The following is a 16,322-nucleotide window of genomic DNA, read 5'->3' as shown; positions in this document are numbered from 1 at the left end:
GCTTAAACCCCGCTTCTTACTTAATAACATATGAGATTGGCTCCAGTGCCCATGTGAGCCTGTGTGCAGGACATGTGGTACGGAGAGTGAATGAATGAATAAAAAGATTATCAATAATGGAAATGAGGGTCTTTTGTGGCACGAATGTTAGTCGATCCAAGGTTACCGGCACAAGGATGGTACGTTAAATTTGAAAGGCTGGTTGTAACTGGACCATAGCTCGTTTACTCTTAAAAGGCGGGCCTTGACATGACTAACAAATTCACAAAATTAGTGTCTCGTGGTATTTATTGATCTCTTACTTTTGAAGAGCAGTGAAAAAATCTTTAAAAACCAAATGGGTAGCGATAGCCTTGGCGGCCCGCGATAGCCTTGGCGGCCCACGCTAGCGGCCAAGGACCCATTTATACTCCTTATTTGGTACTTTGGCGCAATGGTTTGCGTCTCACCACTCAGCAAGAGAGGTTGGATTCTATGCACTGGAAACCCTAAATTGCCCAAATGTGTGAAGGAGGGGTTGAACGGTCGTATCTCTGCACGTGGCCCTGTGATTGACTAGCGACCGGTCCAGGGTGAACCCTGCTTCTCAGCCAATGACAGCTGGGATAGCGATGATAGCCGGGATAGCACCCCAGCGAGTGCAAGATGGATGGTATAGATAATAAATCGGAATGAGAGAAACTTTATTTGTCCCCGAGGAGCTATTGGAGGACACAAGGGGTAGCATAGCAACCAAGAGTAGGTCCAACATCTATAAATATATGAATAAGGGAGAAATTTTGATCTGAAAATGTGAAATAGAATGAAGGGACATGTGCACCATCAATACTTACATACAAAAATCAGATGATCGCATGTGCGGGATTTTATTTTGTTGTTTTTTTTTTTTTTACCTTTACAAGATCCTCTGGTGCTTTCTATCTGCTGTCACAGCTCAAGGTTGGTGTTAGTCGCTGCAGCTCCTCCTCCTCCTCCCCAGATCTTTCACTCCAGTGGCCTCGCTCTCATAATCTCCTCGTGCAATAAAGCAGCGCTCGCGCCGTCGTCGGGCTCGCCCGGAGGACGACGCTTACTTCCTGAACTCAAATCCACATGAGACAGATTTCGCCTTAATCTCGACCCCCACCCCCACCCCCCAAAAAAAACACACAATTCCTGACTAGAGTGGAATTAAGGAACAACCTCCCACAGCAATTTCTCACCGTAATAACAAATAAATCATGTAGACGCGGGCACAATTTTCTCTCAGCTCACCGCGGTTAATAAAGATATGAGCGAGGGAGACATCGGCCCCTCCATCTGTGATTTCGATATCCTCGGACTAACATGTTTCACACCCATTTCAGGGGCCGCCTGGCTCTCGTGGCTCCAGTGGCATCCGAGGACCGAAAGGCAGGAGGGTGAGTAAATTAAACCTGGATTATCTGCTCATTTATCACGATTAACCAACTGGCTGTCACTGATGTGACACAAACAAAGCGTAATTCAGCTGACGCCTCATCTATTGAGCCTTCAGGTGACTTCAAAAAAAGAAAAAAAAACAAACAAACCTACATATACATATATATATATATATATATATATATATTAAAAATAATTTTAAAAAAAATCACAGAAATTGACATAGTATTTTTCCTTGTTTCCTTCCTTGTGTTGCTTTTGAAAAGTGATCTTTGGTTCTTTTGGTTCATTTCGACTAAATCAGCCACGTTGTGATTTTTAAGTGAATTAAAAACCAATTGAAAATGGAAATTGAGTCGCTTTATTCAGACTTGTATTTGGGTAAATATGGTAACTAGTAGAAAACATCACAAATCCATGGAACCTGCTCAATAATAAAAGCGAGGGAATTCCTCGATAAATCAGACGATCGAAGAAAACAGACTTCTTCAGTTTGTTTATTTTTACATAGCATGTTTCAACAACTGAGAGGAAACACTGCCTTAATATGCACAGCGCTCCATTAGCAATTATTAATTGCTAAAAAAAAAAAAAAAAACTTGCATCAATTTGAGATAAAGCTGATTATTGCCATTTCCTTATTGTCACAATTAATTGAATAAATGTTTTTTTTGGAAAAAATGTACTGTCATTTCCACACTATTGAGCGCACCTTAATATAAGCCGCACCGGCTAAAAATAAATATATGTGTACATATATAGGCTGCGCTTGTCTGTATACCGTAGGTGTCCTAAATACATACCGGTAACATCCACAAATACGTACTGGAAATGCTTTTTTCCGAACAGTGCCTGTAACTGATGACCGATGAAAAAGATTAAAAATCAATAAGACAAGGAAAAGTGCATCCATCCATCCCTTTTCTATCCCCACTTTGTCCTACTTCAGCTGATAAGTATCTTTGTCTTCTTTTTCGGTGTTTGAATTGAACGGCCTCAAAATTTCACGGTAATTTCATTGGTCCGACGCGACAAGGCTAAATGTTTTGGTGGCATGAAGCTTGTTAGCCTCTCCAAAAAAATCCATAAATTAGCCGCATAGTTGTTGAAGCTGCAGTGTTCGAAGCATGTGAAAAACGTAGCGGCTTATAGTCCGGAAATTACGGTAATATATACGATTACAAAATGGCTGAATCTTACTTAGGCTACCGGGTCGTTTTGTAATCAATTTATTGATATGGATATGTTGATTTATCGTCCATCAACTCCGTCCTCAAAACAGCCGCTAAGCTAATCTAACTAGCATGCAAATTCGACGTACCTCATGCATCAACTTTTCACTTCCTGGACATTAAGGGAACCTTTTATATTTCTCACTTTCACTTGTTGAACATCGCATTGATGTGGATTCACTGCATTTTGATGGCGGGATGTAGTTTGTTGTCAATGCACGCGTTTGACTTATTTATTCTAAGACAATCAGGCTTTTTAAGACATTCTCGCGGGACGCATAAAATGAGGTGGCGGGCCACATTTGGCCCACGGGCCTTGAGTTTGTCCCATGTGGTTCAGATGTATTTTTGTAGATTAATTTTTTCTGTTATTTTCATGGTAAAATAAGCATTTGCTAAGGGGGCGACCAACCAGAGTATGGTATTCTGTATCCTGGACTCTGATTGGCTCATTGACTGTGGCATCATTCTCTACATGTCCTGCGTCTAGCATGCATTCACCATTTCGCCTCGTCCATTTCACAGAGATGTGCAATTGTTACTCGTTTTCGGGAATAGGGAGTGCTTATTAGTATGTGGAGGGTCATACATTTTTAAAATATATTTAAATAATGAAATACAACTGTGGTCGCTACTTTGCGGTTCTCCATCTATTTTTTTTTTCAGACGAGGTACTATAGTTTGTGTACATTTTTTTATTGTTTATACAATTTTCCACTATTATTTATTATTGTTATGTTTTTCTTGTAACTCTGGCACAACAATGTCCTTCGGGATAAATAAAGTTATTCTTATTCTTATTCTTATTCTTATTCTTATTCTTATTCTTATTCTTATTCTTATTCTGATTCTTATTCTTATTCTTCAGGAATGAATAATATAAATTATAGGAATAAATACATTTAAATTAATAGGGATAAAAATTGTAATAAATAAGAATTAAAAATATTATTATAGCAATAAATAATTATTGCTAATGTCACTCTATTTATATTGTTGTTTAGTTCTGGTTGTGTATTTTTCACGTTTACTGTTCTTTTATGTTTTCCATTATTATCCCTGATGTTGTCCCTGCTGTCTATTTATTCACGGATGTCTTGCTATCTTCTGTCTCTCTATCTATATTTATATTCATTTATTTTACTTTTTCTTTGACATTATAACTGTCACTGCTGTGACAAAGGAATTTCCCTATCTCATCTTATCTTATCTTAACACGTTCAAGAATCACATACCGTGCAAAGGCTAGTATTGATAGAGATGCGACGTGTTTTCAAAATGGCAGCCTGTGATTGGCTGCGTCCAGTGTAGGATGAACCCCCCTCCAAAATAAATTCAATGAAAGCACCTTTAACCAAATAGGTGGGAGCGGAGCGGGTGATGAATTGCTCCGATCCATCGGTAAACAACATATGGATCGGGTCTGTAAAAGGCCAAGATTCCAAAGCTCCTCATCAATCACGTGTTTATTATTTTTTTTCTTCCTCAGGGTCCGAGGGGTCCCGACGGCCCGCTGGGGGAGAGAGGGCCGGCGGGAGTAAAGGTGAGCTCAAGGTCAAACAGAGAAATTCACCGGCAGTTCATAATTCAGCGGCGTGTTGACACAAGTGTGTGTGGATGACTTTGCCCCGCGTGAAGACGTGGCCTTGCAGCTCCTTAATTACGCTCATCAGATCCGTCGCGTTGCGGAGAGATAGGATAAGCGCGTCTGCGAGGGGGAGATAAATCTTTAGCGGGAAAAGAGGAAAGTTTTACAACAAGCTTTTCCTTTTTTTTTTTTTTTTTTTTTTTTTTTTTCCCCCGTCTGTATTTCACTATTTTTAACATCTGAGGACTCTTTAGAGGACAATCTTTGTTCGTGAAAATCCACCAACAGAACCTTAAAATCAAAGAGACCTAAATATTGACGGTGCTGGTCGTGCTCCGCAGTCAGGAACATTTCAACTCTTGGGGATTTAAAAAAAAAAAAAAAAAAAAGCCCTAATAATTGAGTTTTTGTGTTTTCTTTGCAGGGTCCTGATGGTCCGCCAGGAAAATTGGGTCTCCCTGGAGATACGGTAGGTTTTAAGAAAAAAAAAAAAAAAAAAAAAAAAGAACAGAAATCACGAGTTATTCATCTTTGGTTTTTCTCTTTTATTAGCGAAAACCAGGTTACGCTTGGTCAAAGATGAATGTGTGTGTCTGTGCGCTGAAAAATAGTCTCCTTTGCTGTAATCCATGACAACAAATGTCACATAGATTAATCATTTTTAAGGTTATATAAGGTGCTGAGCTCCGTGTTGCATAATCGAGTAGGATGAGCACCGATCCATTTGTCCATTTAGTCCAACTCTTGTAATCTCGTTTTAGTTTGTCAACACTTCATTAATGTAACAATACATATTGTTAGGATCCGGCTTCCTGGTTGGAGTGCAGTCTCCATGTTCTCAAAAGCATGCGGATCCTAAAATCGTCCAGATGTGTGGGAGTGAGCGCTCGGATATGGCTTTATGATGTGTGAGCGATCGAGTGGATGCTTGTAAGTCTCCATTTGTGGCCCTGCGATCGGTCCGGTGAGCTGTTGATGATACTCATATTGAAAATATAGTGATATGATTTTGTAACGTGGTTCAACATTGCAAACTAGCGTGAGATCTGATTTATTCAATTTCATTCATCGGATATGCTAAGATACTTCCCGTGCTTGGGTCATCCGGGTCATAATTCCCTTCCAGATGCGTTTCTTCGCACCCAACAACTCTCCTTTTACTGTGGAGGTTCTGGTTCGTCCGGGTCGTGGTGAGTTCTTGTGGAAATCTTCTCATCTTGGAAACTGGACTTGAATTTTGACATTTAACCCCCTCTTCCGAGTGAAACCCGTTGGCTCACATGGACCGAGGCTTGTTTGGAAGTTACCCGGGGCTTGTTCTGGATCTTTCCTCTCGGCTGAGGGGTGAATCGTCTCTAAGCGTAGAAGTTAAATTCAAGTTGCCACTGCAAGAAGATCTTGACAGGAACAAGCACAATCTTCGACCTAGTTTCTACACAACAACTCGAACCATCGTAACTTACATTCTGAAACTCCCCATAGCTCATGCAAACTGACGAACCCCCGTTTGCCTCCGACGGTTAGCATGGTTAGCGCCTTGCTTTGCAGCCATCGGTATGAATGTGTGTGTTAGCGCATGGAAATTGCGAGGGGGTTTACATTTCGGCTGAACGGTCAACGGCGGAGCGGCGATCGTCGGATAACTCTCCTCTGCATCCAGTTCACACTGGCTGTTTGTTTATTTCCCTTCTGTTGTCGGCTTGTTCACAAATAAGTTCATGTCAAATAAGTAACTAAATAAATCGCAACTCGACAGGACCGACAGGTGCTCAAATATGTGTTCAAATATTTTTCAAGTTGTCTATTTTATTCGCAGTAAAAATCAGTGGCGCTTGCTTCCTTAAAAAAAAAAAAAAAAAACATACTCCGACCAAAATTTCGTTTTAATGAAAACACTCAAAAATTAAAACTGAAACTTTTGTTTTGCAAATAATTTTTTCTCGCAGTCAGATGGAAGTATAACTGCGACTTTAGATGAGCCAATCGATTTCGTAATGCGTCAGAAAATTAGTCGTACCTAATGGTAATTCATGTGCATTTGCATCCATCGACCTCATTCGCCCTCCAGGAATTCCTGAAAAAATAACAACCTGCGCCATTGTTTATCTGTCAACGTGATAGGAAAGTTTTATTTATTGGAGTTAGTGTGATAAGCGTGTGAGTTCACCCTTGGAGGCAGCAGGATAAACGCCTGAAAAAAAATGATTATTTCATGATTTCTTTTTGGGTTAGGGCCGGGGGAAAGTAAGGAAAAAAAAAAAGTAGAAAAAAAAATAAACAAAATAAACCGTCGGCTACCGTGCAAAAAAAAAAAATATCCACGACAGTCACAACTATTTTAGTTTTATGGCCACTGCAATCTAAATCCGTCCGACTCGCAAATCAAACACATGTGTTTCGGCGCGGCGCTCTTTAGAACGGGAGTCCTCATTCTGGTAAACATCCTTCTGGCTCCCACAGATGATTTAATTCTCATAAGTTTTGGCGTGAGGACGCAGGATGCGAGCGGCCAGGGTCCCTCTGATTTATTCGTCTCTTTTTATTTATTTTTTTTTACGTTATTGTGCCACAGGGAAAGCTGGGCGAGCCAGGTGAGGCCGGGCCGAAAGGATTTCCAGTAAGTGGCGGGAGCTAACAGAGCTCTCATTTAGATTGTTGGGGTGGGAACATTTTCAGGAACAGCAGTGGCTAGCAAATGTTTGGATGGCGTTCTGCTTCTGTGCTGCTTCTGTTGGGTTTCAATTTGCTCTGAAAAAGATGAATTTCTTTTTAGGGTGTTCAGGGACCTTCAGGACCTCCCGGTGCCAAAGGAATCATAGGAGATACCGTGAGTAAAGTCACTTTTTTTTAATCTTTAGCTATTTTGAGAATGATCCCCTATTTCACAAAACTACTGTCGTCTACATCGTCATGTAGATTTATACTTTTTTTTAGAAAAAAAAAAAAAAGTTATAAAAAAAAATTCTAAATAATTATAAATCTGCCTTTTTGAGACATTTGATGCGGCTCCCCGTGGCCTTTTCAAAACTAATCAACGGATATTTAATTAAAATGTATTTTATTAAACTTTGTTTAGCTATTATGAGAATAATCCCCCTATTTCACAAAACTACTGTCGTCTAAATCGTCTTACGGATTTATAATTTTTTAGAAAAAAAAAACAACTTTTTTTTTAGAAAAAATTAAAAGTTACAAAAGCAATTTCTAAAAGATTATAAATCTGCCTCTTTGAGACATTTGATGCAGCTCCCTGTGGCCTTTTGGAAAATAATCAACGGGTATTTAATTAAAACGTGTTTTATTAAACTTTGTTTAGCTATTATGAGAATAAGCCCCTATTTTACAAAACTACTGTCGTCTAAATCGTCTTCTAGATTTATAATTTTTTTAGAAAACAAACTTTTTTTTAGAAAAAATTATTAGTTATAAAAAAAAACTAAAAAATTATAAATCTGCCTCTGAGACGTTTGATGTGGCTCCCTGTGGCTTTTGAAAATAATCAACGATTATTTAATTAAAATGTATTTTATTCAAGTTTGTTCATTTTTAAAAAAAATTTAATTTGAAGATTATGACGCTCTTGTAACATCTAAATGAAACGTGTTAAAAAAAATGTTGTCGCTCTTAATAAACGACTGCACGCGCCAGTGAAAGGATGACAACACGCAGAGAGGACGGCAGACATTGAGTATTTTTCTCAAAAGTAACCTTCAACCAGATGTTTTTTTTTTTTTTTAACAGTTCAAAATGTTTTGTTGCATGCAGAAATGTAATTTTGTTGTTCGTAGCAACACATTTTTTTATACAAAGTGTTATTGTTGCATACACAGTGTAGAAATGGTGAAATTCCTACTTTGCTGCCCGCAGTGCATTTGGATACATATCATAAAGGAAAAGAAAAAAAAAAACAAAAACAAAAACAAAAACATATATATATATATATATATATATATATATAACTTTATATGTTAATTCTTTTTAAATTTCAAAAGGGTTGTGTGGGTCTTCTTTACGTTGGGGAAACGGATCTTGGAGTGGTAAAGCTTGCCGACCCCTTATATAATCTGAATTTTAGACAGTAGACTCACTCTTAAGCAACCTGGTGGCTCTTTTAAAAACGCTGTGCACTTTCGTTTTGTGTTTAAAAAAAAAGACACCTTTTTATTCAGCAATTCTGAGAATCCTGGTTATGGTGCTCCAAAAGCCTCCGTACAACTGAATCCTCTTTTGGCTCAAGTCCCGCGGACACCATTACAGAAGTCAGCGGGCTTGAGACAATTTGATTTATACCACCTCCCTGCTGGAGAGGCGGCTTTATTGCAGCTCGACGGCGTGTCTCCAAAAGCAGAGCCTCTTACAGAAGCTCTGGCTCTGCGTTTCGAGAAAGAAAGCTCTTTGACCTGGTAGATTAACTTGTCACCACAAATCCACATATTCTGCCGGGTCTCTTTCCCTCTCCCGCTGTCACTTTCAGAGGGGTTAGCCGTGCTCTTTAGCTCTCATTCTGAAGGCTCACCCCTTTTGTGGCTGCAGGGACCGGCGGGGCCACCCGGAGTGCTCGGGCCGCTCGGGGAGACGGGGCCAAGGGTGAGGCAGATCACACGGACGGTTTAAGAACTCCCACAAACTAGCACGTTAGCGCTTAACATTCTGCTTCTCTGACAGGGACTCCCAGGGAAGCCCGGAGAGAGAGGGCTGCCCGGTGAACCCGGAGAGAAGGTAAGGATCGTAATGTAACGCGCTTCAAATCGCGTCGTGATACGACCGCGCGGCATTTTTTATTAACCGTCGCTCCTTCTCGCAGGGTTGCTCCGGCCCCTTCGGCAATATCGGGGAACAGGGGATGATCGGCCAAAGGGTGAGCGTCTCGTAATTTGCCCGACGCCATATCGCCTTTGGCGTCCAGAAACCATTTTTAGAGCGCTACACGTACGAGCCGCCGCGTTTGCCATCTTGATTCTTTTCTGATTTCGCCCATCAGGGCGAGCTAGGCATCCACGGAGAGGCCGGGCAGAGCGGACACGACGGGATAAAGGTACAAACCCGAAAAATGGGTCAAACTGTGCATAAATGACATTTGAGACGTCGTCTTTTGCGAATGCCTTGTCGAGCCGCGCGGGCAGACGAGAGCGGTAAAAATATCATCCGCCAATTTTCCCGGAAATGCAATTAGCGTCAGGTATTTCAACTCCCTCAATTCCCTTTTTTTTTTGAAGTGGCGCAACTGTGAACCCAGTGACCTCCTGGGTTTACCACGCCCGCTTGTTGTAATTAGACCAAAGCGAATATTCTTTTTGCAGCATTGGCCTTTTTACTTTCGGAGCTGCATTGTGTTAACGCTTAGTGAAAACAGATAGCGGGGCATATTCAAGAGCTCTACTGTCTGGCAAGCGCCGTGACAGGAAAGAGACGATTGAAGCTTAAAAAAAGCCCGTCCGACGGAGCCAAACAATTGGAATCATGGCTGACAGACCCATTTTGGCTCAGCGAAGTTGGTAAAATATGAGCCCAGTGAACACAGAGGATTAGAACAGAGTCAACCTGAGAGTCTGTGCTGCTCTGTGCCGTACATGACATTTTATGATAGTCAGGAGAGTAAACTACTTGGAGGGCTTCTTGGCCTGCGCCTTGCTTTTGGATGGAAAGCAGCAGCTCAAGAGGGATTTGCAGCTTGTGCTGTTCCCTGTTATAGGAACCGAAATAGTTCGTCGCCATGCCTCGTTGTCATGCGTCTCGCTGAAACGAGAAATTGAAATGCAAAAAAAAAAAAAAAAAGAAAAATCGACAGACAAATTAAATTTAAATTTGAATGCCTCTTCCCGGCGACATATTATAGAGTACTTAATTGTTGTTGTCAGCTGTTGCGAGGCTATCAATATCAAGCAGGTGTTGGAAAATGGCAAAGGCATTCTTCTAGCCAAGACTTCCAATCCTCTATGTCTCACTGAACCTCATCGGGGAAGTTATTGAAAATTGAATCGGATCGGTTTGAAACTGGCCTAATAAAAATAGAAGCAAAACAAGTTGGAAATAACCCTATATAAAAGGATAGCGGCACGGTGGCGCAGTGGATAAAGCTTCAGCCTGGCGGCACGAAGGTTCGATTCTGACAAGGGGACCTCTCTGTGTGGAGTTCGCATGTTCTACCCGTATCTGAGTGGGTTTCCTCCCAAAACAAGTCCAAAAACATGCTTAATTGGGAAAATATTGGGAAATGAGTGAACTTTTGTTTGTCAGTATATGTGGCCCTGTGATTGACTGGCGACCAGGCAGAAGATAAAAGGATTTAGCAGTACACTAAAATAGTTGTTTAATGGAATGCTTAAATAGAGTCCATCTTTACAAACTTGGCTTCGCAAACAAAGGTACAAGCATTATGCCTAACCGGCTCACACCGGCTTTCGTGTAGCATCTTTAGCAGGGGTTTTCCAGTTGTGTGGCGTCCCTCATGGCTCCATTCTCGGTCCACTCCTTTTTTTTCTTCTTCCCACTCGACCAAATAATGTCATTTTTGGTTGCATTGTCTGCTACCAAGAGTTGAATGTCCAGGAATTTCTATACATTGCTATGAAACTAAAGTCGATGAAGTCATAAACAGCAATAAAAGTTCTGCTGTGCCCTAGACGCTTTTGGACTCGTGTTTCGGATTTCAGCATAGCCTAAAATCCTTACTAGGAAGTCAGAAGACCGCCGAAAAAGTTTGATTTGAAAATAAAGTCTGTGGAGGTTCTCAGGCATCCTGGTGATGGGGAATTCTTGTCGGACTCTTATTGTCGTGGCAACTGGACTTGTATGTCTTCGCTTGAAGACGTTCTCTTTCAATAAATTTCACTTCTTTGTTTGGCTTTACCTTTTCACATTCCGATTTAGGTAATCCCCAAAAGTCTCCCCTTTGTCCCTAACGAACGACACCGCCATGAGCATAACAACCTCCTTCCACCTAGCTACTGCCGATCAACTCCCCATTTGCATAACAAGCCACCATACCACAGACCAGCCCACAACCCTAGCACTTATATCCGGAAACTCCCTGGAGGCCATTAGATCCAAAGGAAGCCTAGGAATGAGGGTTGAAACGTCCTCAAGTGAAGACATACAAGTCCAGTTGCCATGACAAGAAGATTCCGACAAGAATTCCCCATGACCAGGATGGCTGAGAACCTGAAATAAACATGTTCAAAAAGGGTATCAAAAAGGGTGTCTGGTATCATGTTACCCTTCAACGTTCTTTGTAGGGTGAAAAGGGGGATGCCGGGCCTGAAGGTGCTCAAGGAGACAGGGGTGAAATCGGCCAGAAAGGAGAGGAAGGCCCCAACGGGCCTCCCGGACTGACAGGTGTGAGGGTAAGTAGCTTAGCACCAAATGCCATTCGGTTCCCCTGAAGAGACGGCTTTCCGTCCAGTTAATATCCTGTTTGATTTTCTGTTGAAAGGGCCAGGAGGGTAAACCTGGGAAAATTGGTGAATGTGGAAAACCGGGAGAAAAGGTTTGTCAGCTTGCTTGGGGCTAAATCCCACTTTCAATTCGTGTCTGTCAATTTGCCCTCTCTTGTACGATTTGTCGAGTGCCGCTCTGGCCAGGTAGCAAACAACAGGAGGGTCAGTAACCTCTATAAGCATGATATGGGAAGGCGCTCAGCGACGAAACAATATGAAATGTTTGAACTGTCAATCCAGCCTCCCGGCCGTTGAGTTGCAGAGCTCAGTTCGCTCGCTCTCAGCTTATTGACGCCCTCTCTCCATCAAGGGGAGCAAGGGTCACCAAGGTCACCTGGGCGAGACCGGCCCGATGGGCGAGCGGGGAGAGCCGGGATTCGTCGGACTGAAGGGGGCAAGGGGGACGATCGGGCCGGTGGTGAGCTCTCTACCGAAGTACTTAAGGACTGACAGACTTAATTGTTTTTTGCAGAGTGTGGGCTAAATTTATATTTATTTCCCCAGGGTGCTCCGGGGAGAATGGGCCAACAAGGAGAACCAGGCATACCGGGCTATGAGGTAAACACTTGTGGTGTAATAGAACTGTGACCCTATTTTAAAGTAATTCCAAGTACCCCCATTCATTCACTCAATAGTTAGTTCACTCTGGACTTCAGCAACACAAAGCACCGAAAGGAGGCTTTGTCTTCTTACCAGGGGTTGCCGAGCCCCCCTTTGCTTTCCGCCAGAATGACATTATTGGCTTGAGTAGTCACCGCGCTTGTTCGGGAGCGACGAATTTTCGGGCGGACGCCCGTTCTTTCGCGTTTCGGCCCCGGCTTTTAATTCTACGGTCAATCCCTTCGAGCACTTTGACGGATCACCGCCACCTTTAATGTCATATTACAAATGCATTTTATTCAGTATCAAATCACAAAGTCTTCGGCTCCGGGTAGTGCCGACTTAATTTTGATTTCCAAGGATTTCGGTCTTTTAAATAATCCACAATTTGACCGGCGAATCACGCGTTAGTCTTCTCGGGGGTTTATAGAAAGGACGTATGCCCGATAGTACCGAAGCGTTACCGAAGTGATTTGATGTAGTGCGTAGCTCTACGTTATGAGCCTAATGTATCAGACGGCGAAGCGACAGTTGTTAATCCCCAGTCCTGTAATAAATCTGAGCTGCAGACGTCTCCCCTTCCTCCCGTTGTAGGGTCACGAGGGGATGCAGGGCTCGCAGGGACCTCCCGGGCCAAAAGGTGAAAAGGTACATTCTGACTCTCATTTGCTGTGATCCATTAAACCCCCCCTCAGAGCTCATTAGGCATTTTAACCGAGTCTAATGAGCTCTGGGGGGCTGTAATTGTGTCATTGCTCAAACCTTCATTAACTGGATTTTCTTTTCTCTTTTTTTTTTTTTTTTTGTTTTTTCGCCTATGGTCGCTGATTGCGGCACAGCTACCTTTGCTAATGTGGTGAAAATGTTGCCAGCGGTTACTTATTGCCATATAAAGCTCTCTTTCGCACAGCTACAATAAAAATTACACAATGAAAACAACGCGGGGGGTTGAACCAACACAGTAAAGTCAGCGCCCGGACAGCTCTGACATTTATCTAATGTTATTATAAAAAGTAGCTCGAAGGCCTCGGGAGTGCGATACTGACAAACAGGCCATTGTGATACTTGGTCAACTCTGGATGCCAGGGGATTTTTGCCTGTCTAATAAGTATCTTTCTGTTTTTGTTCTGTTTGCTGGTGCTAAATTTATCTCTTTTTGATCAGGGATAGAAATTAGGACACATTCATTCATCTTTGATCCGTTGCCTCCGGACCTTTTTGGGGGCATTGTAACACAATGAGTTGCGTTTACTCGACATGAGTGGCAGACAATTCAACACAGCACACCGGACTATTGTCTAACGCTAATTTGCATGTTTGCAGTCCCCTGGCAGAAGCCATCTGGATGTGGTTATCTGTTTTTTCCTCTTTGCCAGTATGCTTGAAATAATATCTTCACTTGTTCTCTAATTAAATCAATATTATGCCGTCCAGAATGTATGGCTACCAGAAGTAAGGAGGAACAAAAAACAGACAGGCCTTGCAAAAAAAAAAAAAAGACGGAGCGACTAAAAACAAAGCTGTGTTGAAATAACGAATGTTGCAATAACAATTTCGATCAATGTGAAATTCATTTATCAAAGTGTGAGATTTGCCGGGCCTCAGGCCATTGCTAATTATTCTCATTTAAGTATCCTGTTGTCCTCGCCGATTTATTAGATTTCACACACGGATAACACATGGCTATTAAAACCCTTGACACATCTGTGTTGACTGTCTAATGATCCCCATAAAGACCATGAAAAACGCCGAAATGGGATCATTCGATGTAATGGTTTACCATGAATATCGAGTGGAAAAATGTGCTTCTATTGTCTTTCGGACAAAACATGGATTGATTTTGCACAAGCCGGCCGACGGATACCGCATCGATTGCAGTTTTGCGTCCGTTGTTTTTTTTTTTTTCTCTTTTTTATTATTATTTCTTTTTTTCCGCAGGGCGAACCCGGAGACGACAGCAAAGAAGACGGGGTCCCGGGTCCCCAAGGTGACAGAGTGAGTCACATGTTTTCCGGCTCTCACCGAGGTCCTTGTTAGTGGTGGCCTGGAACGTTTGTTGAATTAATTTGTTCCCACGTGAATTCAGGGCCCTCCCGGAAAAAGAGGAGACCGAGGAGAGCCAGGCGACCTTGGAAACAGTGTAAGAGAAACAAAAAAAAAAAAAGCAAATCCAATCGTCAGTCCATGTCTTACGCAGTGTAAGCAAAGAGTTGCACTTTCCAGGGCCTGATAGGTGTTGATGGAGAGAGGGGTGAAGCCGGCGGCCCCGGGCTCCCTGTAAGTATCTCCTTGTATCCCTTAAATCCAAAGCTAGCATTGACAGAGGCTCGGATAAGCGTGAATCTCATCCGTCCCGATAATTTCAGGGGAATCCTGGGCCGAAGGGACATCCAGGGCTGAAAGGATCTAAAGGTGATCAAGTAAGGACATAAACTAAAAATGGCAGGATTTGAAATTGTTTTGTTTTAATTTCGCCTCGGGTTTTTGAGAAATCACGCATGTTTGGACCGCATTTTCTGTCGTGCACTCGTGTTAGAGCTCTGGAACATGAACTCTTTATGCTCCAGGGTCAGAAAGGAAAATCAGGGGTGACAGGCGCACCTGGAACCAAAGGAATACCGGTGAGTTGGATGTTTAAAATGAAATCAGACAAAACGGTGACATGTTTTATAATTTGAAATAAATGTCACGTATGCCCCCCCCCAGGGTCCAGAGGGTCCTCCAGGCCCTCGGGGCGTTGTGGGAAGAGAGGGCCTTGAGGGGATGCCTGGAATTGATGGAATGCCCGGTAAAGACGGCGTAATGGGAATCAAGGTGAAGCGACCGAAAACGTCGTACCTGATTCTCATCGAAACGGACGTTCGCTTTGACCGATTCCGATTTGTCCGCAGGGGGAGCAAGGAGAAGACGGAGAAGTGGGATTTCTCGGCAAACCCGGTCTGCAGGGTAAACCCGGGCAGACGGGACTTCCCGGAAATACAGGCTCCACCGGGCCGAAGGTGATAATAAATGCACACTATTACTCATTTCAGTTGTTTGAGCTTAGGGGGCAATGTTTTATTGTAATAATAATGAAATCCGGTATGTACCTACTCTGTGGGTGAATCTCATTCACCTTTGAGAAGGACTTTGAGAAGGACTATTCTTTTTTTTAGACAGCAGAACTCAGTCTTGCCTTCAACTTTGTTTCTAGTTCTATTTATAAATCAGTTGAAAGAAAATAACATTTCCTTGGGATACTACAGACGGCTGTATTGACACCAATCAGGTAACGGTTAAAGTGAAACAAGTAGCTGTAATGTTCCCGCAGTAGTTTCGGTTGTAAATATTTCCTCTGCAAACGGGACTAAGATGAAACAAAAACCTGAAAATCTCTGGTTTAAATACAGTACGCATCGATATTGGGTGGTGCGGTGGTGTCGTGTTAGCTCTTCCAGTTAGCGCTTCCGGCTAGCACCATGGAGGTCCCTGGTTGGATTGCAACAGAGTGCCTTTCTGTGTGGAGTCTCCAAGTGTCTGCTAGGTTTCCTCCGGGCTCTCCGGTGTCCCCCCACGGTCCAAAAGCCTTCAGGAGATCCCTAAATTGATGTGTGAATGACAGCTTGTATGGTTGTGCGGCCCTGCGATCGACCGAATGGCAACCGGCCGCGGAGCGACCCCCGCCTCTGGGCCAATAACAGCCGGGATAAACTCCAGAACCCCTTCTCCCGATCCCGCCTGCAGGATAAGCGGTATAGATAATGAATGAATGAATGAATGAATATGCATTGATATTCTCTGCTAGCATCTGCACAAATTACCGCCGGCTCTTCACCCTGACGAGATGTGATGTACGACATCTGGGTACGAAGCTATTTTATGTCCCTTTCTGACAGAGCACCCGCCTGCAAAAACTGTAAACACACCTCTCACCTTGTCGGTGTGTTGCAGACACACCGGAGGTTACACAGCAGCTCATGCCGATTAAACGTGACGCGGCACTGTTGGGATGGAGTGCGGGTTCATTGAGTATTCTGCATGGAAACGAGTTTTTCTAAAACAAACATTTATAGGCCAAAGGATGCA

General features: G+C 42.8%; 1 protein-coding gene across 1 annotated transcript in view; it reads left to right on the top strand.

The window, feature by feature from the left end:
- col27a1b (collagen, type XXVII, alpha 1b) overlaps positions 1-16,322 on the top strand; it is an 87,128-nt gene that overhangs the window by 54,443 nt on the left and 16,363 nt on the right. The window contains exons 28-48 of the mRNA XM_086169801.1: positions 1,347-1,400; positions 4,123-4,176; positions 4,646-4,690; positions 6,794-6,838; positions 6,995-7,048; positions 8,755-8,808; positions 8,887-8,940; positions 9,026-9,079; positions 9,203-9,256; positions 11,457-11,564; positions 11,654-11,707; positions 11,968-12,075; positions 12,162-12,215; positions 12,852-12,905; positions 14,196-14,252; positions 14,344-14,397; positions 14,481-14,534; positions 14,624-14,677; positions 14,825-14,878; positions 14,964-15,071; positions 15,149-15,256. Of these exons, the coding sequence (XP_086025927.1) occupies positions 1,347-1,400; positions 4,123-4,176; positions 4,646-4,690; positions 6,794-6,838; positions 6,995-7,048; positions 8,755-8,808; positions 8,887-8,940; positions 9,026-9,079; positions 9,203-9,256; positions 11,457-11,564; positions 11,654-11,707; positions 11,968-12,075; positions 12,162-12,215; positions 12,852-12,905; positions 14,196-14,252; positions 14,344-14,397; positions 14,481-14,534; positions 14,624-14,677; positions 14,825-14,878; positions 14,964-15,071; positions 15,149-15,256 (1,335 nt within the window). The remainder of the gene's footprint in view (positions 1-1,346; positions 1,401-4,122; positions 4,177-4,645; positions 4,691-6,793; positions 6,839-6,994; positions 7,049-8,754; positions 8,809-8,886; positions 8,941-9,025; positions 9,080-9,202; positions 9,257-11,456; positions 11,565-11,653; positions 11,708-11,967; positions 12,076-12,161; positions 12,216-12,851; positions 12,906-14,195; positions 14,253-14,343; positions 14,398-14,480; positions 14,535-14,623; positions 14,678-14,824; positions 14,879-14,963; positions 15,072-15,148; positions 15,257-16,322) is intronic.

The sequence above is a fragment of the Fistularia commersonii genome, chromosome 22 (genome assembly GCF_037954325.1).
Source record: "Fistularia commersonii isolate RoL2024-O1a breed Wild chromosome 22, RoL_Fcom_v1.0, whole genome shotgun sequence".
Lineage (NCBI taxonomy): Eukaryota > Metazoa > Chordata > Actinopteri > Syngnathiformes > Fistulariidae > Fistularia > Fistularia commersonii.
This window is presented reverse-complemented; position numbering and strand designations above follow the sequence as displayed.